Source organism: Xenopus laevis, chromosome 2L, assembly GCF_017654675.1.
Source record: "Xenopus laevis strain J_2021 chromosome 2L, Xenopus_laevis_v10.1, whole genome shotgun sequence".
Classification (NCBI taxonomy): Eukaryota; Metazoa; Chordata; class Amphibia; order Anura; family Pipidae; genus Xenopus; species Xenopus laevis.
The window spans coordinates 180,398,512-180,421,870 of record NC_054373.1 but is presented as its reverse complement, the minus strand read 5'-3'; the positions used below and the strand labels follow the sequence as shown (position 1 = coordinate 180,421,870).

The 23,359-nt window shown below is 38.8% G+C and overlaps 2 protein-coding genes across 2 annotated transcripts; both read left to right on the top strand.

The window, feature by feature from the left end:
* Positions 1–5,953: 5,953 nt before the first annotated feature.
* On the top strand, positions 5,954–7,329 carry LOC121399677 (olfactory receptor 52L1-like). The gene has a single exon (XM_041581211.1). The coding sequence runs from the start codon at positions 6,210–6,212 to the stop codon at positions 7,170–7,172; it is 963 nt and encodes a 320-aa protein (XP_041437145.1). The 5' UTR covers positions 5,954–6,209; the 3' UTR covers positions 7,173–7,329.
* Positions 7,330–17,297: 9,968 nt separating this feature from the next.
* Positions 17,298–20,559, top strand: LOC108707594 (olfactory receptor 52Z1). Its single transcript, XM_041581313.1, has 2 exons — positions 17,298–17,875; positions 20,090–20,559. The coding sequence occupies exons 1-2, from the start codon at positions 17,350–17,352 to the stop codon at positions 20,557–20,559; spliced, it is 996 nt and encodes a 331-aa protein (XP_041437247.1). The 5' UTR covers positions 17,298–17,349.
* The last annotated feature ends 2,800 nt before the right edge of the window (positions 20,560–23,359 follow it).

Here is a 23,359-nt window from a genome sequence, read left to right as displayed (position 1 = left end):
AAAAACACCAATTGACTCAAATGCATTTGAGTGAGAAATAATTGAGAAAAAAACACTCATTGACTTTAATGTATTTAGCAAGTATGAATTTTTTTTGACACCTATTGAATTCAATGCATTTTGCAAAATTTTCACCAATCCACTCACCACTGGTAACAATGCAACTCATCCTTAAATAAAGTAGCCATTGTTCCAAATGCATTCAATCAAGGTTTTTGCAGGGATAGGTAATACTAGATATACAGTACCATAAATATTCACAATTACCAGTCAGAGAGATGCAAGGCACAGGATAAAAGTCTCATTCACCAATGCAAGATGCAAAACTCAGAGCATAAAGAACCTTCTGGAACAACTCCTGTAAGGTGTAAAGTAAGTAAGTAAAGTTGGCGTGAAATTTTTTGAGAATTCAAGGCATTGGATCCTGGCATCAGTCTGACCCCACTGTAATTCACTGTGGTCTCTCAGTTACCTTATTCCTCTCTTGGTTAGTGTTTAAGGAAATCTCCATTAGATCTCATTAGACTGTCAACTCATATCAATTTCACATCCCTTCACCCCCTTAACACTAGATGAAGTTAGTAAACTTCTAGTCTGCTCAAACCCTACAACCTGCTCCCTTGACCCCATACCTTCTCATCTCCTACCCAATCTCTGATACACTCACTCCTACACTTAACCACCTATTTAACCTTTCACTTTCTACTGGTACTGTTCTATATTTATTTAAACAAGCACTAAAACCTCTTATCCTCCAAAAACCTTCTCTTGATCCCAGCTCTCCCATCAACTATTGTCCAGTTTCCCTTCTTTCATTCACATCCAAATTGTTGGGAAGGCTTGTTTACAACTGTCTACTCTAGCATTTCACTCACAACTCCCTTCTTGACCCCATGCAATCTGGCTTTCGCCTAACACACTCAACTGAAACTGCTGCTAGACTCATCTATCTCACCGCTCAACATGAGCTGCTCTCCTGTGCCCTTCTCTGACTCCCAATCTCCTCTAGAATAAAGTTCAAATTACTAACCTCCCTATATTTCATCTCTGATCTCAAAATACTCTCCTTCACGCAATCTTCACTATGCTCCTGACCTATGCCTCACTTCTTCTCTCATTACTTTAGCCCATTCCCATCTACAGAACTTCTCTCGGGCCTCTCCTTTTTTATAGAACTCTCTACCACAAGCTGTCAAATGCTCCCTAAAGGCCCACCTGTTTAGGGAAGCTTATTCAATTTACCCTAATTAATGAGACACAAATGTATTATAAATTGCAATTTGTTTCTATAGTACTTATGTCTCAGTGGTACCCTATCCCTTTAGTGGTAAACTCTTGTGAGTAGGGCCCATGAATCCTATCGTACTCTGTAAACCTTTGTTTATTATTTGTTATTAATGTAAAGAACAGCGTAACTTGTTGGCACTATATAAAAAAATTATGATGATGATCTCCATTTCAATCTTAATATGTCTTTGTACTTACTCAGTAGGCCAGAACACTAACTCTGCCCCTAGGTGTATAAGTAGCTGGATGACCATAGTTATCAATTTCTGAACCAAAATAAACACAATTTGCATGAATCCAGCTTGGTAGGAGGGAACACCCTGTTGAATATACGTATAATTTACTAAAAAAAAGTGTCACTCCTTATGCTCCATGTTGGTATATACAACAATATACAAAACCCAGTTTCCATTCATACATAGTTTTTCCTTCATACCATTCACTCAACAATGAAAATGAAACAGTACGCACTTGATAGCAATTGTGCTGAACTACAGTTGTGGCTGATTATTCACCATTTTATAAAGGATGCCAATTTCAGTCAATGTCCAAAATCGTTTCTGTGCAATATACTGTTTCATTTTTAGTCCAGTCCAGTACACTCACGAGTTTGTGCTATTCTTTCTAAATAAAAATGTCAACAATAGAGACAAGAAAACACCTCAAATTTTATAATCAGGTTGATGTGAGACCCTCTGCTTTGAACCCCTATCAGGGTCAATCACATTTTGATGTACAGTAGCCTGATCAATATGTAATATATATGTTACTGCAGTGATACAGCCAAAGACCATGACCATAGCTGAAGCATTAAAGCAGCTGAATGATTGAGGCTGTTATCAAAGGCTACACTGTGATCATATTAACATAGTACGTATATACTGGAGTATAAGCCGACTCGAGTATAAGCCGAGGTACCTAATTTTACCATGAAAACTGGGAAAACGTATTGATTCTAGTATAAGCCTAGACACAACTAAAGCCCTGTCTCCCAGCAGCGCACATTCTGCCAAAGCGACCCCCCCAGCGATCAAGCGACTTCTTTGCAAAGTTGATGGTGACAGAAAATTGCCAAACGGATTACTGTGTGCATTGTCCCACTGTCCCACTACCATGTGCAGAGGGTGCTGTTTGATATTGCCATCACTGTTAATCTTTCGTATAACCAACAAAGGGCGCTGTGTGATATTGCAGTCACTGTTATTCTTTCATATAACCAACAAAGGGCGCTGTGTGATATTGCCATCACTGTTATTCTTTCATATAACCAACAGAGGGCGCTGTGTGATATTGCAGTCACTGTTATTCTTTCATATAACCAACAGAGGGCACTGTGTGATATTGCAGTCACTGTTATTCTTTCATTATAACCAACAGAGGCGCACTGTTATTCTTTCATATAACAACAGAGGGTGCTGTGTGATATTGCAGTCACTGTTATTCTTTCATATAACCAACAGAGGGCGCTGTGTGATATTGCAGTCACTGTTATTCTTTCATATAACCAACAGAGGGCACTGTGTGATATTGCAGTCACTGTTATTCTTTCATATAACCAACAGAGGGCGCACTGTTATTCTTTCATATAACCAACAGAGGGTGCTGTGTGATATTGCAGTCTCTCCCCAAGCGAACTGTTGGTATAGGAATGATTAAAAGTGACTGCAATCTCAGCTACTGCCCGCTGACCCGAGTATAAACCGAGGTAGACTTTTTCAGCACATTTTGGATGCTAAAAAACTCGGCTTATACTCGAGTATATACGGTAAGTAAGGCTGAAAAAAGACACACGTCCATCAAGGTCAACCTTTTTATTTATTTATTTTTTTAATCTGCCTAACTGCCAGTTGATCCAGAGGAAGGAGAAATTCCCATCTGAAGCCTCTCCAATTTGCCTCAGAGGGGGAAAAAATTCCTTCCTGACTCCAAAATGGCAATCGGACTAGTCCCTGGATCCTATACATATACACTCTGCAGATGATAGTCCCATGGGAGCAGTTTCTTGATCACTATCCGAATCTTGTAAAACAACGTAACTCCTCTTAATTAGTGTAAATGAATTTCACTTTATTGTGTAAAAAATAATAAGCCCAACGCTTTTCATATACACTATGTACTTCATCAGGGGCAGTTACCCATGAAACAATTCGGTGTTATTTATCGAGTGAGAGCTCAATTAAACACATTTGCATTTCAATTATACAATTAAGTATTTTTCATTGAGAATTTCGTTTTCAAATGGTTAGCTCGTAATTAGATAATTAAATCAAGTAAAACGATTTAAAACAGCTGAATAAATAAGTAAAATGCAGATACTTTTTGAAAAAAATTAGTACCATAGTCTTTTAAGAAACACTGTAAATCAATCTCTATATTTAATCCGTTTGGAGTCAGTGTTTTTAATTTATGGATCCAAAAAGTTTCTTCTTTAGAGATTGATTGTTTAATATCTTCACCTCTCCATTGTGGGATTTTTTGCCTATAAATATTAGTAAGGAAGGGTCTGAATTATGTTTCATTTTAAAATAGGCTGAGACACCGTGGGTCAATAATATTGTAGATTACAGGGACATTGTAATAGGTATATAACATTTTTGCTGTTACATGCTATTGTATTCTTTATTACAAATTCTTCACTGGTTACATTTGATTTGAATTGTAGTGTCGTTTTTTTCTTCTGGTTTTTACATGTTTTGCATGGAACAAAGCCTTTATATTGTTCATTATTGAGAAATGTTTGTATGGTAGATATTTTTTTCTTTTGAATAAAACTCGGGACTAAGGTTTATTTTATTGTTTTTGGTTTTTAGAACAGCATTCGTGGTTTTTCATAGATAAGTGTATTAAGATCTTTATCCTGTTGTAAAATATGTCAATGTTTTTTTTGGGCTGGGACACACTGGGTGATTTGGGGAGATTTAGTTGCCTGGCAAATAATCGCCGCGACTTTCCACAACCAATCTTCCCCGAATGCCTTCCCTTGCTCTGCGCCTGGCTACAATGAAAATCGCCTGCGCTAATTTCACACGGCGATTTGTTTTCCGAAGTCGCCCGAAGTTTCCTTGTGTGATGGAGCCTTCGTTGGCGATAATTCGCCCTTTCGTGAATTTGCCCCCTAGAGTCACATCAAAGCCGCTGTGTAATGTGTTCATTGTAGTTGAACAACAACTGGAGGCCTGTAAGGTGGACATCCCTAATTTATAAAATTTACCCCACACCGAGAGGAACCTTACTGATTCACTTATCTGCCTGATAATATGTAGATTCAGATTTATAGACATATACAGACATAGCCTGTAAATTGGCCTGAAGGTGTTAGATTCAAAGAAGAAACTTTGGGACATGATTAAAAGTCTACTTTTTTTTTCAGTCAGCCACAAAAGTGCATTTGATACATGACAACATCTCACTATTTCCTCTCTGCTCATCATACATATCCCATACTCAGTCATAGAGTAGTTAAATAGATCTTTACCAGTTATTTGTAGTCAAATAACCTAACTAGATGTTATTGGGCCCCATGGCAAATTCACTTTACGCTCCCAGAACATTGGGAAGTTGGTCAATGTGTTAAGATGCTGCACATGGCAATATTTACAGAGAAGCTGTAGAAATGCAGCACATTGCAATATTCCCTATAGAACATTGACTGCACCGACACAGGTACTGAATATAATTAATTAATAATATTATTATTATTATCATTAACATGTTTTTATAAAGCTGTGCCAATTTATTGAAACTTTTCTGATCCTTGAGAATTGGCCAGTTCAACATTTCATAAATCAGCCCGCCATCTCTCTCAGGTGTGAATTGTCAACAATTAATTTACAACTAACAATTATTTACATAATTAACAGTTCAGTAAATAAACAAAATAAGGAACCAACAATCTTTTAGAGAATACAGAATTAATCCGTGGCTGTTTAACCAGAATAGTTCCCATTAAATTGATAAAAAAAAATGATGAATCGTGATGAGCAAATCTGCCCCATTTCACGAAACTGCGATAAAATTTGCGCAACAATTTTTTTACTCACACGACAATTTTTCTTGCTCCAAATGTATTAAATTCAATGAGTGTTTTTCTTATGGTGACTTTTTGTCTTGACGATATTTTTGCCTTGATGAATTTTTTGTTGTGCCAATTTTTTCCGCTGCCGAAAAATTCACAGATGGCGAAATGCAGAATTTTGCTGTGAATCTATGGCTGGTGAAAAATTTGCTCATCATTAATTATGAAGAATAAAAGACGGAATTCTGATTAAAATTTTATTGAAAAGTTACAACTTTTCCAAGTGGCTGGGCACACTGGTGCTTAGAGACTCTCTTGATGTTGGATTTTACAATGTGCCTTAAGAAAACTAGTTATTGTAGCTTGTAGCACCCATCTCTCTCCAACATTTTGGGGGTTGAGCATTGAGTCCAGACTCTCAGAAACCAAAGCAAATTGCAGTCCTTTCATCTTTTCTATTTTGTGTTCTTCTTCTTTGAGAAGTTCAGATCTTCATCTGAGAGAAAACGTATGAGAGAGAAGATCCGGTGAGACATCCAGACTGAGCCCTAGAGCAGGTACCATGTATTTGAAGCCCCCCACATTTCATAATCTGCTGAGAGAGAGAGAGAGAGAGAGAGAGAGAGAGAGAGAGAGAGGGAGGGAGAGATTATTTGGAAAGGTTAAAAATTATGGATTATAGGCTTTTTTTCAACCCAAGCTAACTATGAAAAAACATGTGGCCCAAAAAAACTTGACCCTACAATTTTAAAGTAACTGGCCCTTTGGGCTGGCTCCAAAACACTGCTTCAGGGCCACTTAGGAGGTAACCCTACAGTTTGGTTACAGAAATCCCAATTTTTACTAACTCTCATTCTATTTTCTTACCCTACAGAACCCATTTGGACACTGACCTATAAACCCAAATATGGAACCAGTGGTCTACAACCAGTCATTCATTCTCTCCTACACTGAGTTTATTCTCTTGGGTTTCCCTGGGATATCTGGATGGAGACCCCTCCTGGCAATTCCATCCTTTTCTGTTTATTTAGTTATCCTGAGTGGGAATTCTCTCATCATCTGTCTGATTTACACTGACAAAACACTTCATTCCCCCATGTATTTGCTCATGTCAGTGGTTTTTGCCATTAGCATCACTATTTCTACTGCCATATTGCCTAAATTCCTCCTTGACTTGTTATTTCATCTCAACCAAGTTTCCCTGACTGGATGTCTTCTGCAAATGTTTTCTATTTACTTCTCATCAACATGTGAGTCCAGTGTGATCCTATTAATGTCCTTAGACAGATATGTAGCAATCTGTAGGCCACTGCGTTATCATAACATCATGACAAAGAGGCTCCTCATCTCAATGACAATCATTGCAATAATTCGGAACTGCCTCCTTATTTGCCCATTGGTCTTATTAACCTCTATGGTTCAATTCTGCAAGTCGAACATCATTCTGCACTTTGCATGTGAAAACATGGCGCTTCTCAGTCTTGCATGTGGAGACACCACCAAACCACAGATTGCTGGGTTAATTGTGCGAATTCTTGTCAATGTCCTTGATGCTGGTCTACTCTTAATTTCCTACTCAACCATACTCTACACAGTCATGAAAACAGTAATTGGGAAATCCAGACACAAAGCTCTTAACACCTGTGGGACACATATATTGGTGGCAATGCTGCTGTATGTGACCGGACTGGCATCTTCCCTCGTGTTGAGGATGGACACAACCTTGTCAATTGATACTAAGAATCTATTCACTGTACTATACCTACTTGGCCCAGCTTTCTTATACCCCTTTATATATGGATTAAGGGTGTCAGAGATCAGAAAGAGTCTGGTTAAATGCTGGAGAAAACAGAACAATTTGTTCTCATGATGAAATGGAAGACATGCTCAACATTCCTAGTGCTGGCAGTAGGTTGATGCAAAAGATATATCCAATATGGATACATCAAGCATTGAAACGTTGATACTGTGTATGTCTGTCATTAGCTACATCTGACCCTCACTAAATGGAAGCCATAAAATTATAAAATGTGGGTTTTAAGAATTATTTGTTAACTGCGTGTTTGTGAACCATGATGTAATAATGTAATAATAAATATATGATAAATCCATCTTGCTATAAACTATGCTCTTCTCTGACTCCCAATCTCCTCTAGAATAAAGTTCAAATTACTAACCTCCCTATATTTCATCTCTGATCTCAAAATACTCTCCTTCACGCAACCTTCACTCTGCTTCTGACCTCTGCCTCACTTCTTCTCTCATTACTTTAGCCCATTCCCATCTACAGAGCTTCTCTCTGGCCTCTCCTTTTTTATAGAACTCTCTACCGCAAGCTTTATCCATTCATATATAGTTTTTCCTTCATACCATTCACTCAACAATGAAAATGAAACAGTACACACTTGATAGCAGTTGTGCTGAACTACAGTTGTGGCTGATTATTCACCATTTTATAAAGGATGCCAATTTCAGTCAATGTCCAAAATAGTTTCTGTGCAATATACTGTTTCATTTTTAGTCCAGTCCAGTACACTAGTTGGCCCATCTCACGAGTTTGTGCTGTTCTTTCTAAATAAAAATGTCAACAATAGAGACAAGAACAAATTTTTTAATCAGGTTGATGTGAGACCCTCTGCTTTTAACCCCTATCAGGGTAAACCACATTTTGAGGTACAGTAGCCTGATCAATATACAATATATAGAACCTATTACATATACTGTGGCTGGAGATAAATATGCTGCATACACGTTCTCCTGTACTTTTTGTTTATCTGTTTACAGGAAATATATTGTTACTTGTCCTCCATTTAATTACTTCTGATCTGCCCGACATTTAAATATAATGAACCAGTTTTCTCCTATTTTTTTATGTTCCTTATGAAGATACATGAATACTGGAACTGATATATGAATACTGATATATTACAGTCAAAATTTAAAGACCATTTTGTTGAGGGGAGGATATTAACCTGTTCCTGGAAAACTGTGGGGTGCTGAGAGAAAAGTCATTGGTCAGGGTGAATGACCAGCCACTTGATCATTAGTCATTGATCAATAAAGTGCATATCATGAATAAAGTGCCATGTTATTTAATCCATCTGAACCTTCTCATAAGTGAGTTTTGGTCACCAGTAGAAGTCCATTGAATCCAATTAAAACTTAGCATGTATTGGCTCTAATCTAAAAATATGTTACTGCAGTGATACAGCCAAAGACCATGACCATAGCTGAAGCATTAAAGCAGCTGAATGATTGAGGCTGTTATCAAAGGCTACACTGTGATCATATTAACATAGTAACATAGTAAGTAAGGTTGAAAAAGGATTTGTCCATCAAGGTCAACTTTTTTTTTTAATATGCCAGTTGATCCAGAGGAAGGCAAAAAAAAAAACCCATCTGAAGCCTCTCCAATTTGCCTCAGAGGGGAAATTCCTTCCTGACTCCAAAATGGCAATGGGACCAGTCCCTGGATCCTATACATATTTTCTCTAGCAAATACCACAATTTGCTTAAAGATGCAAAAGATTTAGGACTATTATTAGCTCAAGAATAGAAGGTATTAAGATACCAACTATCTATATGTTGCTTTAGATACACAAGAAAAAAGATAAACCCCCTGGATGACCAATTATATCAATGGTAACTTGCTAGAGTTTTTTTTAGTTACAGGTTGAATTCTCTGTTTAGTTTTCCCTCATTTTACATTGTAGTTTTGTGGTCCCACCTTTATATTATGCATAATACATTTTCCTGATTTTACATAATATTTTTCTGGTCCCCTGAACAGGGGCGATCCGCCAATGAGGCGAGCTGAGGCGCTCGCCTCAGGCGGCATCGCCAGCTAGGTTTCCAGGGGCGGCAAAAAGCCGCTCCTGGTGCCTTTAAGAGCCGAATTTACGGTTTTTGAACCGGAAATTCGGCTTTACTAGGGCGAGAGAGCGCAATTGCGCTCTCCGCACTAGCGTTGCTGCCTCCCCCCCGGAAATCGAATCGGGCTGGGGGGGCGGCATTACTGGAGCCGCCTCAGGCGGCAATGGATACAGAAACGGCGCTGCCCCTGAAAAACATAAAATTTGGGTTGTGCTGTAATAATGATTGGGATATAGATCAAGGAGACTTTGGAGGGAGGTGGTGAACAGAAAAAAAATAAAATTTAGGGGCTTGAAGAAATACGTGAGTGCACAGTGATGTTCTTATGGATGGGGGGTGATGATCTGTCAAAATTTGCAATAAGTCTATAAACCAGTCTGTGGTGGGTATTTAGTAAAACTCAAATTGATCTCATTTTTTTATTAAAACAAAGTCGTCCTAACTCCCATTCACAAATTTATCTGATTAATCAAAAAAGCTGTCAAAAAGTCAGGTCAGGAAAAGTCTTGACAAAATCGAGCGACAAATTTTCACATTAAAATTTATGGAGTTGTTCCTTGAAAACCCAGAATTTTTTGGGTTATTGTACAAAACCCAGTGCAGATCACAATATCTTCATATTGTAAAAAGTACATTTACCAATGACTTCTATGTGACCTCGACAGGTTTGAGATTTCGGATTGTTAGCGGCTTTGAGGTATAATTAATTGCTAAAAATGTGAGTTTTCACACTGAAAACCTTGACCAGGAAAAACCAAGGCTTCATAAATAAGCCCCTGTGTGTTAAGGGGTGTTATTAAAACAGGGCGTGCATGGGCACAGTGATAGGGATTAGGTGACAACAAAATGTAGGTGCCTCTGAAAGGACAAAGGGACAGTTGTCACTTCATACTTTTTTGGACGTATCATGTTGCTAAAACAAATGATAACACTCTAATAACAGTGACTGGAATCAGTTATTGCTGAAAATACTAAATTCTCCAATTCCACCAATGACACTGATCTTGCAATAAACCTGTTATACTGATGAACTGGGCACTGTATAACGTATAACGTTCTCTCTGCATAAGCCAGTAGCACATTTGCTCTTGAAACTAGAAAACTTGTTATAATAAAACATTGATAATAAACAGCTGCTGCTCCCCCCTTATACTGGACTTACTTTCTGAATAGGAATAAATTCAAAGATTTTCCTTGAGGACTTGAGCAGAGTCTGAACTGTAGGAAAGTTATAAGTGGGTTCAATTCCAGTGAGACTCCCTCTGTGTGTATAAATACCCCTTATACCTCCAGCACAGTCACTCGCTTTTATTTTCTTCCCTCTAAACATCTCCCAGTTCTACCCACCTCCCTAAAACTGCCAGGGACCTGAGTGCCCACTTGTATTCACATCTGCACAATCGCTGGATGGAGAAGCTCAGATTGGATGAGAAAGAAGGTCCAGTGGGACATCCAGACTGAGCCCTAGAGCAGGTACTGTACATGAGGATAATAAGCAGCTTGGTGGAACTGGAAGATTAAGTCTCCTTCCTTTTTCTCAAAAAACAGCAGTTCTGAAGAAGTTACATTTCCTCCTCTGAGAGGGTTATCTAATTTTTTAAATAAAAAAAAACACTAACCAAACACTAATACCTGATTTGACCTGATTTATTATTAAAAGAGCTCAATCTAATCGTTCTGGGTAAAAACTTCAGTCTGACCCTGTACACCTCTACTTGTGCACTGGAGGGGACAAGTTAGGCAGAGCCATGCAGCAGGCTAGTCAACCATCAATGTCAAATAGAGGTGTTCCACATCCTCGCCTCTCCACTGCCTCAATAAGTACAGTCTTTCAGGAGGTGGGTAGTGATGGGCGAATTTATTCAAAAACGGCCGCCGGCGTAAAAAAAAAAAAAAAGAACGCCGGCATCTGTTACGTGAATTTTTGGCCGTTTCGCAAATTTCGCGGGAAATTTATGGCGCAAATTTGCCCATCACTAGAGGCGGGTGGATCTGTTACCTGGATACTATGGCTCCTATCTCTGACCTCCTTCCTTCATCTCCCATCAATGTAACCAGAGGGCCTAGGGCCCACTGGGTTTTTACCCAATGCATCGGCTGGCCAGTCCGACCATGCTGGGATGTGTGACATTCAAGGTCAGTTGAGGAACCATAAGTCAGATGTTTTTTTATTTACTGTAGGTCTTCATAACACATTTCCCTGATTTTTACTTGGTTCCCTGAAAAACTTAAAATTTTCCTCTGCTTTAGGGGTTTTACTGATGTGAGCCACATCTTCCTGGTTACATTCTGACGTTGACAAGAGAAAGTTTCCTTATATAAGTTTCAAGTATTTTTGTAAGAGGGATTTGTCCAGACATAACCATTTGTCTTTTGGAATGGTCTTATCATAATAACATGTTGTAAAATTGAAAGACAGATATTGCCAAGTAAGAATCTCATCTTCTGTGGGTTTTAGACATTTAATTCCATTATTTTCCCAAGTTGTTACAAAACAATGATCAATTGAGGCCAATCAAAAAAGAAAGAGTTGGGAGAGAAGGAGTAATCTGGTTGTTGACTTCATGCCTTTTAAATAATATTTTCCCTGCAATAACTGTATCTCTATATAGGGGGCTTGAGCCTTCCAAGGTCTATGAATAGTGATAGTTTTTACGCCGGCGCCCGTTTTCGACGCAATTTTTGCTGTGAATGTTCGCGGGTGTTTCGTGAATTTATTCGCTGGCGGCAAATCGTGCAAATTCGCCGCAAATGTGCGCCTAGAGAATAAATTCGCCCATCACTATCTATGAATCAGTTCTAGTATATTAACTTGTAAATCTATGAAAAACTGGTCTATAAAGTATCTTGAAAAAACAGCAAGATGAAAGGTTCAAATATAAGGAATTTCAGTTTAATTGAGTCTGGTGTCTTTATGCCTAAACAGAGTAGGAAGACTGAGTAAAAGCTAAATTAGTTTGGGAAAAATAACATCTTGTAATATGCTTCTCTGCTTTGGGGCAATGGCACACCAGGAGATTAATTGCCAGCGATAAATCTCTGCTTCTGTGGGCAACTAATCTCCTGTAATCTCCAGTAAAAGCCTTCCCACATAGGCAATAATGTGAATTGCTGGTGGTAAAACCCATGTTTCGCTGAAGTCTCCCAAAATTGTTTGAAGTTTCCTATTGAGGCATATGGTTTTACCACCAGCAATTGACATTTTTGCCTATAGGACAGCTTTTACTGATGAATAGTTGCCTACAGAAATATATAGATTTCTCTGATTTTTAGAATTAGTACTATCACCCGCATAAGAGTCAAATGTTTTTAATATGTCAAATATTTCTGATTTTGGTTCTTTGATTGTCAGTCATCTGCATCTTTATTTTCCATCCATAACAAAGGCTCCAGAGCAAGATTAAATAAGAAGGGAAAAAAAAGGGGATGTCCTTGCCAAGTACCTCTTTGTAACAAATGTGTGTCAATATTTAACCTGATACCAGTATTTAAGCTTTGAGATAGAGTATGTGGATTACATAAGTGTTATAAAATGACTATTAATAACAATTTTGTTTTGATAAATCCCATAGGTGAAACATTAGCAAGGGAAAAAGGGGACACCCTTGCCAAGTATCTCTCTGTAACGAACATGGGTTCTATATTTCTCATGATACCAGTATTTGAGCCTTTGGCATAGAGTAGGTGGATTACATTAGTCTTATCAAATTACTTTTACATTCAGAACAGTTGTATATTTCTGAATAACTTCTGGTAGTTTGCATCTCACAGCTTTTTGGTTTTCAAAATGTTTAAACGTTATTCTATTTATTTCTTATTTTTTTAATTATTTCAGATGGTTGTTGCACTACAACTCTCAGCATCCATGCAGCCACCAGGGAAATCCCTGATTTCTAGGGAGTTGTCCCTCTGCTCCTGTTACAGAGGTCCCTGTGTGGTGCCTCTTTATTGGCTGTGTGACTCTGGTATGTATATAAAGGTCTCTGTATCCACAGGGGCGGCAATGAGATGAATAAATACAATCAGGGAGAGTGATAACTGATCGGGGGAACAAGGGACAGGTAAGTGGACAATCCCACTATATTCAGCTTTTGTATTTTGACCAGGTGGCACATTAAATGGGAAGCCACACCTATAGTAGGTAACACTAACAGAAAACACTATGTTATTGTTCTTTAGTGCACAGTGTAATGCTTTCTAACTATATGCATGTTCTGGTTTAAAGGGCATGTAAAGTCATTTTAAAAGTGCATAGCATCTTAGCACATAATAAACAATGGAAAGTCATGAGAAGGAGTTTATAAGTTATTATTTTCTTTATGGGAAGCAGTTTTAGGAGAATCAGTTTTAGAAGAAAAGATGATCAGGTCAGTGTTTGTTAGGTTCCATTTGAGATGGGTTTCCAGTGGGAGATTGCTAGGAGGCAGTTAAAAAATCAAGTCTCAGTTTCAGCTGTTAATGAATGGCTTAATAAATATATTTAGATACATTTGCATAGAGAGGATATTTAAAGCAAAATGAGTGGATAAGATCTCCCAAGCACAGAGAGTGTATAGGGAGAATAACAATGGACCAAGTACAGATTAGCCCTACAATAAAGGGGTAGTTAACTTTTAAATTAACTTAAAGAACCAACTAGGAATAATTCTCTTTTGGATCTTGTAATAACTAAAAATACCAAATGTCTCGCTACCATTTGTGTGGGTAAGAATTTAGGGAATAGTTGAGATTCACAGGGTTAAACACAGAACAAGAATGGGACGTTTTTAAAATGCTGCTTAATAAATATACGTTAGTGTATTCCCCTTGACGTGCTTTTAAGGCTTTCAGGTTTGCTGGGACAGCCGAATTGTTTATAAAGAGGCCAATAAATCATGCAAAAAAAACATTAAAATCCATATGGAAAAGGGTATTGCAGCAAGCAGTAAAATGAATCCAACATTTTTTTTTAAATATATAAATAGGAAGAAAATGAATCAGGAAGGAGTGGGATCCTTAAAATCAGAGGGGTTTCAGCTGGTTGATGAGAACAGAAAAAAAGCAGAGCTTCTCAACTATTTTTCGTCTGTCTACACAAATGAGGAACCAGTAAGTGAAGGTTTCCTCCTAATAGTCCCAATTCTAGTAATACAGCTAATGATGCATGGTTCACGCATGTGGAAATTCAAAAAAGACTAGAATATCCAAGGCTATTGTGATTCTAAAATCTATAGTTAATGTATGAGTATATATAGTTTATGTGAGTGTATGTCAGTGTGCACATGTATGGATGCTGGGAGAGGTTGAACTTGATGGACTTTGGTCTTTTTTCAACCTGATTTAACTACTGTATGTAACTATTAGGGATGTAGCGAACTGTTCGCCGGCGAACTTGTTCACGCGAACTTCGACCGTTCGCGTCCGCCTAATGTTCGCGAACGTTTGGGAACGTTCGCATTTTGAGTTCGCGTTCGATTCGAATACAAATCGTTCGACCATTCGACCATTCGACCGCTAAAATCGAACGATTTCCATTCGTTCGAACGATTTCCATTCGTTCGAACGATTTCCATTCGTTCGAACGATTTCCATTCGTTCGAACGATTTCCATTCGTTCGAACGATTTCCATTCGTTCGAACGATTTCCATTCGTTCGAACGATTTCCATTCGTTCGAACGATTTCCATTCGTTCTAACGATTTCCATTCGTTCGCACGATTAAAATCCTTCGAACGTTCGATTCGAATGAAAATCCTTCGATCGAACGATTAAAATCCTTCGAACGTTCGATTCGAATGAAAAATCCTTCGAACGTTCGAATCGAACGATTTTAGCGGGTGTTCGAAGTTCGCGAACTGTTCGCGAACGTTTGCATTTTTGCCGGTGTTCGCGAACGGCGTTCGCAAACACCGAATCGGCAGTTCGCTACATCCCTAGTAACTATAGTAACTTTAGTATGTTATAGAATGGCTAATTCTATGCAATGCTTCAATCGGTTATCATTATTTATTTTTATTTGTTTTTTAATTATTTGCCTTTTTCTTCTGACTCTTTTCAACTTGGTTACTGACCCCATCTAAAAAACACATGCTCGGTTAAATTACAAATGGCTGCTAAGGCATCCATACAGTTGAAATTGCAAACTGGAGAGCTGCTGAATAACTCAAAACCACAAATAATAAAAAATGAAAACCTATTGCAGATTGTCTCAGAATCTCTACATCATAATAAAAGTTTACTCAAAGGTGATCAACCCCTTTAAGTGGAACTGGAATGAGGTTTAGTTAGCATAAGAGATAGAAAAAGATCAATGGAGGGGGCAGAAGAGCCAGGGTGCAGCCACATTGTAGACACCAAGTGAATGAAGGATTTGCCTCAGAAGGAATTGGTCAACTAAATCAAATAGAAAAAAATAATAATTTGGCACAAGGCAGACTCAGTAGAGTGCAAAGGTCAAAAACCAGATTGCAGTGGGTCCAACAGATTATGGTTGAGTAGAAAGATAGTTAAACTAGAGAACACAATACTATCCAGGATTTTAGAGGCCAGAGAGACAGGTTGGATTAATAATGGCCTTCTTAAAAATAAGGGTGACACAGGCCGATACAGAGGAAAGTTCCTGAAGCCAGTAAAGGTTTGAAGATGTGAGTAAGTGTGGAAATGTAAGCTCTGCAGCACAGTGAGCAATGGGCAACATAAGAAATAATGGTTCATTCAGACAAATGCAAGTGGTCCTCTGAACTCAGCCCATTATATATATATATATATTTTTTTTTTTGGTAGCTTAAAGTACAAAATGTCTCAATGCCCTTAATATATATATATATATATATATATATATATATATATATATATATATATATATATATATATATATATATATATATATATATATATATATATATATATTAAGGGCATTGAGACATTTTGTACTTTAAGCTACCAAAAAAATGGCTAACCCTTTAGGGTGGTAGTAGATGGGAAGATTAGTCGCCCAGCAACAAATTGCCACTACTGCAGGCCCACACTGCCTTCCCACAGCAAGAATACGAATCGGATTTCGGATTTCCAAAGTCGCCTGAAGTTGTCTTGTGAGGATTGTTTGTCCATATATTGCAATATATTTAAACTGGCCAATTACACCAAAGTCATCCCATATCTGGCCAGTCCTACGCTCAATTTTCATCTGATTCATTAAGAATTCAATTGCTTCATTATACATTTTACACAGGGACTAAGTTTTACCTGCAACTTACTTGCTGCTTTCAAGGTTAAAACTCCCAAACTTGGTTTCCCCTTTATTGGCCACCATTGGGATCACCTGACTATGGTTGGAAAGGGTGGGAGCTACAACATGGAGCTGCTCCTGTATAAACTATAACAAACAAGGGAAAGTTGTTCTCACCACTAATTTTTAAACCATTAAGTGGCGGGGCAATGAGGCTGTGACCACAAAATTCATTTGTTTGTCCATATATTGCAATATATTTAAGCTGATCAACTACGTCAAAGTCATCCCTGGTCTGGCAGTCCTACACTCAACTTGCATCTGATTCATTGATTCATTTAAATATATTACACAGCATGAAAAATAGGTCCTTAAAAGGGGTTACTGTAAAAAGAGACAGGTGCTGATGTGTCTGATAGATTATAAGGATGTGCCTACTCACACAGTAATGAAAGAAAATGTCATTCTAATCAACTTTCCACTATACAGTAATGAAACATTGAGTTTTTTTACCATTATTGTAACTGGTAGGAATTGAAACTTGACTTAATCATCTATATCCTGGCCTCACCTGTTTGTCCTAATAAATGGCTTAAATTTTTAAATATATTTTTGGTTTATTTAATCATCTATAAAGCGGTTTTAACTCACTTTTATCTGTAATAACTTCAGAACTGAGTATAAACCAGAAACACCAGGAGCTCACTTTATCTGAATACTCATGTAATACCCCACAGGGTATTGTGATAACCACGGAGTGTTTTTATTTTATTTATGTATATTATGTATAAAGAGACAGAAATGTATTTTAATTTCTATCATTGGAGCCAATGAAGAGGTATCTTTTTGTGATGGGCTGATGTCGTTGTCTAATAAACACAGATTCCATGGGAATAAATAGGTTGCATGGTGCATAAAGAATATTGGGTTCATAACAAAATCTATTTGCTTGTTCAGCAGATCCTGTATGGACCTGACTAAAACTAGAAACACAAATATGGAGCCAGGAGTCTCCAACCAGTCTTTATTTTTCTCCTACACTGAGTTTACTCTCTTGGGTTTCCCTGGAATATCTCAATGGAGACCCCTCCTGGCAATCCCATTCTTTTCTGTGTACTTAGTTATCCTGAGTGGAAATTCTCTCATCATCTGCTTAATCTGCATTAAGAAGACACTCCATTCCCCCATGTACTTGATTATCTCGGTGCTCTTTGCCATTAACATCAACGTGTCTACTGCCATATTGCCCAAATTCCTCCTAGACTTGTTATTTCATCTCAACCAAGTTTCCCTGACTGGCTGTCTTCTGCAGATGTTTTTTATTTACTTTATGGCAGTCTGTGAGTCTAATGTTATGCTATTAATGTCCTTAGACAGATACGTAGCAATCTGTAGGCCACTGCGTTATCATAACATCATGACAAAGAGGCTCCTGGTCTCACTGACATTCATGTTACTGATTCGGAGCTTTGTACTTGTTTGTCCATTAGTCGTATTTACCTCTAGAGATGTCGCGAAACTGTTCGCTCGGCGAACTTGTTCGCGCGAACATCGGTGTGTTCGCGCTCGCGGAAGTTCGCTGAACGTCGCGCGACGTTCGCCATTTTGGGTTCGCCATTGTTGGCGCTTTTTTTTGCCCTCTCACCCCAGACCAGCAGGTACATGGCAGCCAATCAGGAAGCTCTCCCCTGGACCACTCCCCTTCCCTATAAAAACCGAAGCCCTGCAGCGTTTTTCACTCTGCCTGTGTGTGCTGAAGAGATAGTGTAGGGAGAGCTGCTGGCCTGTTAGTGATTTCAGGGACAGTTTGAAAGTTTGCTGGCTAGTAATCGTTTTGATACTGCTCTGTTATTGGAGGGACAGAAGTCTGCAGGGGTTTGAGGGACATTTAAGCTTAGGTAGCTTTGCTGGCTAGTAATCTACCTTCTACTGCAGTGCTCTGTATGTAGCTGCAGTGGGCCAGCTGTCCTGCTTCTGATCTCATCTGCTGACTGCTGCAATAACAGTAGTCCTTGTAAGGACTGCTTTTATTTATTTTTTGTTGTTTTACTACTACTACTACTACTACTACTATAAGAGCCCCAGTGCTATTAGTCTAGCAGTGTTGGGGAGTGGGACTGGTGTGCTAATCTGCTGCTCCTAGTAGTTCAGCAGCACCAACTTTAATTTTTTTTTTTAATATTCTTTTTTTTTTATTTTACTTTTTTTTATTTTTACTACCGCTGTAGTAGTGTATAAGTTGACCTTTTTAGGCATTATTTGCCTGTAGGCATTATTTGCACACTGTTTTTCTTCAACCCGCCATCGAGCTGTGTGACCTTGTTCACATTCTGTCTAAATATCCATAATATTACCGTCTCCAGAAAAAAACACCGGAGTCACTTTTTTCAAGCAGCCATAATATATTTTACGTAATCCGTATCCACCGCTGTAGTAGTGTATACGTTGGCCTTGTAGGCATTATTTGCACAGTGTTTTCTTCAACCCGCCATCGAGCTGTGTGAGCTTGTTCACATTTTGTCTAAATATTGATAATATTATCGTCTCTAGAAAAACCACTTGAGTTTACTTTTTTTCAAGCAGCATTCATATATTTTACGTAATCCGTATCCACCGCTGTAGTAGTGTATACGTTGACCTTGTAGGCATTGTTTGCCCAGTTTTTTTGGCCGCAGCCACTGAAGCACAGAGGCCAGAAAAAAATATGCCATATAAATGCTGAAAATAGTAATTTTTTGGCCATACGTTGACTCAACGTATATGGCAAAAAATGACTATTTTCAGCATTTATATGGCATATTTTTTCTGGCAACTGTGCTTCAGTGGCTGCGACCAAAAAAATGCATATTTTCTGCATTTATATGGCATTAATTTTTCTGGCCTCTGTGCTTCAGTGGCTGCAACCAAAAAAATTTATATTTTCAGCATTTATATGGCATAATTATTCCTGGCAACTGTGCTTCAGTGGCTGCGACCAAAAAAATGCATATTTTCTGCATTTATATGGCATAATTTTCTTGGCCTCTGTGCTTCAGTGGCTGCAACCAAAAAAAATTTATATTTTCAGCATTTATATGGCATAATTTTTCTGGCAACTGTGCTTCAGTGGCTGCGTCCAAAAAACTGGGCAAACAATGTCTACAAGGTCAACGTATGGCGAAAAATTACTATTTTCAGCATTTATATGGCATATTTTTTCTGGCAACTGGTGCTTCAGTGGCTGCGTCCAAAAAACTGGGCAAACAATGCCTAACAAGGTCAACGTATGGCAGGTTGTTTAAAGAGAACAGTAGATTACTAGCCAGCAAAGCTACCTAAGCTAAAATGTCCCTCAAATCCCTGCAGACTTCTGTCCCTCCAATACAGAGCAGTATCAAGCAGATTACTAGCCAGCAAGCTTACTATCATCTGTCCCTGAAATCACTAACAGCTCTCCCCCTACACTATCTCTTCCAAGCACACACAGGCAGATTTTTCAGATACATTTTTGCCCTTGATCCCCCTCTGGCATGCCACTGTCCAGGTCGTTGCACCCTTTTAAACAACTTTAAAATCATTTTTCTGGCCAGAAATGTCTTTTCTAGATGTTAAAGTTCGCCTTCCCATTGAAGTCTATGGGGTTCGCGAACCGTTCGCGAACCGCTCGCATTTTTGCGCAAGTTCGCGAATATGTTCGCGAACTTTTTTTCCGACGTTCGCTACATCCCTATTTACCTCTATGATCCAGTTCTGCAAGTCAAACATCATCCTGAACTTTGCATGTGAAAACATGGCACTTCTCAGTCTTGCATGTGGAGGCACCACCAGACCACAGATTGCTGGGTTGATTATACGCATTCTTGTTGCTGTGATTGATGTCAGTCTAATCCTGATCTCCTACACAAGCATAATCTACACGGTCATGAAAACTGCCACTGGGAAATCCCGTCACAAAGCTCTAAACACCTGTGGGACACACTTGCTGGTGGCAATGGTGGTCTATGCATGCGGACTGGTCTCTTCCATTGTGTACAGGATGGAGACAACTCTTTCAACAGATGTTAAGAATCTATTCACTGCAATATATCTACTTATGCCCGCTGTCTTAAACCCCTTTATATATGGATTAAGAGTATCAGAGATCAGAAAGAGACTTGTGGAATACTGGAGAAAAAAAATGAACAAACTCTTCTCATAAGTGACTTTTGTCTTGGGACTTCAGTATGTGGTTTCCCATGTAGAATATCTGATTGTGAGCACTGAAACACACTGGGGCTCATTTATCAACACTGGGCAAATTTGCCCTTGGGCAGTTACCTATAGCAACCAATCAGTGATTAGCTTTTAAAAGCCAGCTGCAAGTAGAACAATGAATGCAGCAATCTGATTGGTTGCCATGGGTTACTGCCCATGGGCAAATGTGCCCAGTGTTGATAAATGACCCCCACTGTATGTTGGAATTCTGTGTGCTTCACATCTGTACAACCCTGGGGAATGTATTCTTGACTGATCACTGGCTACACCTGGCCCTCACTATATGGAGGAAAGGAAATATGTGAATAAAATAATACTACTAAATAATAAACTAAGAGTGTCTGTCATAGCTAATTTATTCTCAGCTGCAATTATTCGAAACATGTACCTGTATATGATCTACAATCTTGGATTGGATAAGTAATTGGGATCACCATGTTTAAGACTTATTCTAATATTACCACCTGGCAGGTTCTCCATATAGGCAATTACCACTGCAGGTCTTGGCCTGCAGTCTAACTTAGAGCAATGACAAAAATGAAGGTATCTGCAGATGAAATTGGTATTAAAAGTGTATCCCCAATTGAATCATATCATTAGCTAGATTATATTAATTATGTTGCATTCTGCATTAAGACATAAATATTATGGATCCAGTTTTTCAATAATAGTATCTATCTTAACGCCAAGCTAGGCACGTACACATTGCATTGCTCTGGGCTCAGCAGTTGAAAGATCATCCAGCGAAGGATATGATTAGGTTAGACTATTTCTCCCTTGGTTCCTGAATGGTTTTTTGGTTAGACCATATCTCCCTGCCAGTTTAATTTTTTTACATATACAGCTGTCATACTCTAATAAATTGTGTTGTTCACCACGACCATATACAGATATTTAGCCATCTACAGGGCCTTCAGGTGATAACCTAATAAACAGCCACTTAGTGGTCCATCTTTTCCTCAGTTTAATTCAGAGCAGCCTTTTCTCTTACACAGTTATCAGTGTGGCTTCACAGGTTCAGTTCTGCAGATCCAACATCATCTGGAATTTTGCTTGTGAGAACATGGTGCTCTTGAATCTTGGCTGTAGAGACATCTCCAGCTGGTGGGACTGATGGTGAGGGTCCTGGTTACAGCCATGGACATTAGTCTTCTCCTGGTTTCATACCTGTACATCCTCAACTCAGTCAAGCCAAAGTTAAAAGTCCTACACAAAACTCTGCACACTTGCAGTACTCCTATGATTGTGCTGAACTACAGTTATGGCTTGTTGTCCTCGAACTTCAAAAATCGCTTCAGTGCAATATACTATCTGCTTCAAACTACTGTTCACCCATTTATCTATGGCTACAGAATGAAAGCCATTATGGTTCAAGTTGGGGTCCCAGCACATTTTTGCCTGGATTTGGTTGTTTGGTTAGTTTAGTATACTGGGACAGACTTGGAAGTCAATGCATGGGGCATGGTTCTCTGCTGTGATTTTTAATAGTTAATAGTGGTAATGTTTCCAATGTTTGAAATTGCTGCACTATAACTCCCAACATGCCATGCAGCCACCAACAGGGAAATCACTGCTTTCTAGGGGGACTATCAAAGTGCCATCAACTTGCTCTTTAAAATAGTAGCTGTGCATGTGTGTATGTGTGTGCTCCTGTTAGGTAGGTCCCTGTGCTGTGCCTAATTACTCACTGTGTAACTCCCATGTCCCTACTAATAGTGGATATAAATGTCTGTGTATCCACTGGGGCCGCCCTGAGATGAATAAATACAGTCAGGGAGAGAGATCAGTGATCGGGGGAACCTGGGACAGGTAAGTTCACAGTACAGGGAACAATGGAATTTGTAGCACCTGCAAACCTGTAATTTAAACATATTAAGTATGATTTTTCCCCTTACACTCTCATCTTTCTTAACTCATGTTTCACAAATCCTCCAGCAATAGGCAATAGTATAGAAATGTCATCCTTTCTGCTTCCCTCACCTTCCACCTTTTCCACCTCTGTTATTTTCCTTTGGAGATTTCTCCATTCAGCTTTTTCCTTCAGTATTTCTATGAATTGCTGCCATATCCCTGGACCTATGTCTGTATGTCTGTATGAATGTGCTGTTTCTGGGGTCCCCTCCCTAACACCTCCCTTTGGATTCTTCCCATGCTCAAATCCCCCCCCACACTCCAATGACAACTCTCTTAATCAGTCTCCAACTTTGCTAATTCCTCTTTCCCTTCTCTAAAGTCAATCTGCTGACACTTTAGCCTGTACTCACCCCTTGTGCCCCCTCTGTCCCTCCCCAGACACACACATAACGTGACTTGTATTATCTACATGTGTATCAAGTGCCACTAGTGTAGATTTTGATCAGAATCTTCTGCAGATACAATACCTGCTCTCCTATTATACCTGTCTCTGCCAGCCAAATAAACTTGCTTCCACATACTCATTCATTCATTCATTCATTCACTCTCTAAATAACCTGCCCTACTTTTGCTTTGGCTTCCATTCCATGTACTTCAGTCACTGCTCAAGATATTGCTAAGCACTTCAAAAGCCAAAATGAAACTAGAAGACAAATATTAGCAATGTCCTCCTGGCCATCCTTCTAGAAAAAAAGCACTTCTACTTACTAGTACCCCTGCATCTCTTATCAGCTTTTGATACTGATCACCCTGTCCATCCCTCTCCAGGTCCTCCATTCTTTAGGCCCCAGTGACACCGTCCTATAGTGGCTTCCTCTTACCTCTCAGAT

Bases quoted from the DNA above. Each gene is read 5' to 3' on its own strand.
- LOC121399677 (XM_041581211.1), top strand. From the start codon at position 6,210: ATGGAACCAGTGGTCTACAACCAGTCATTCATTCTCTCCTACACTGAG.
- LOC108707594 (XM_041581313.1), top strand. From the start codon at position 17,350: ATGGACCTGACTAAAACTAGAAACACAAATATGGAGCCAGGAGTCTCC. The intron at 17,876-20,089 runs TATTTACCTCTA...TCGCTACATCCC, and splicing joins ACTTGTTTGTCCATTAGTCG to TATTTACCTCTATGATCCAG.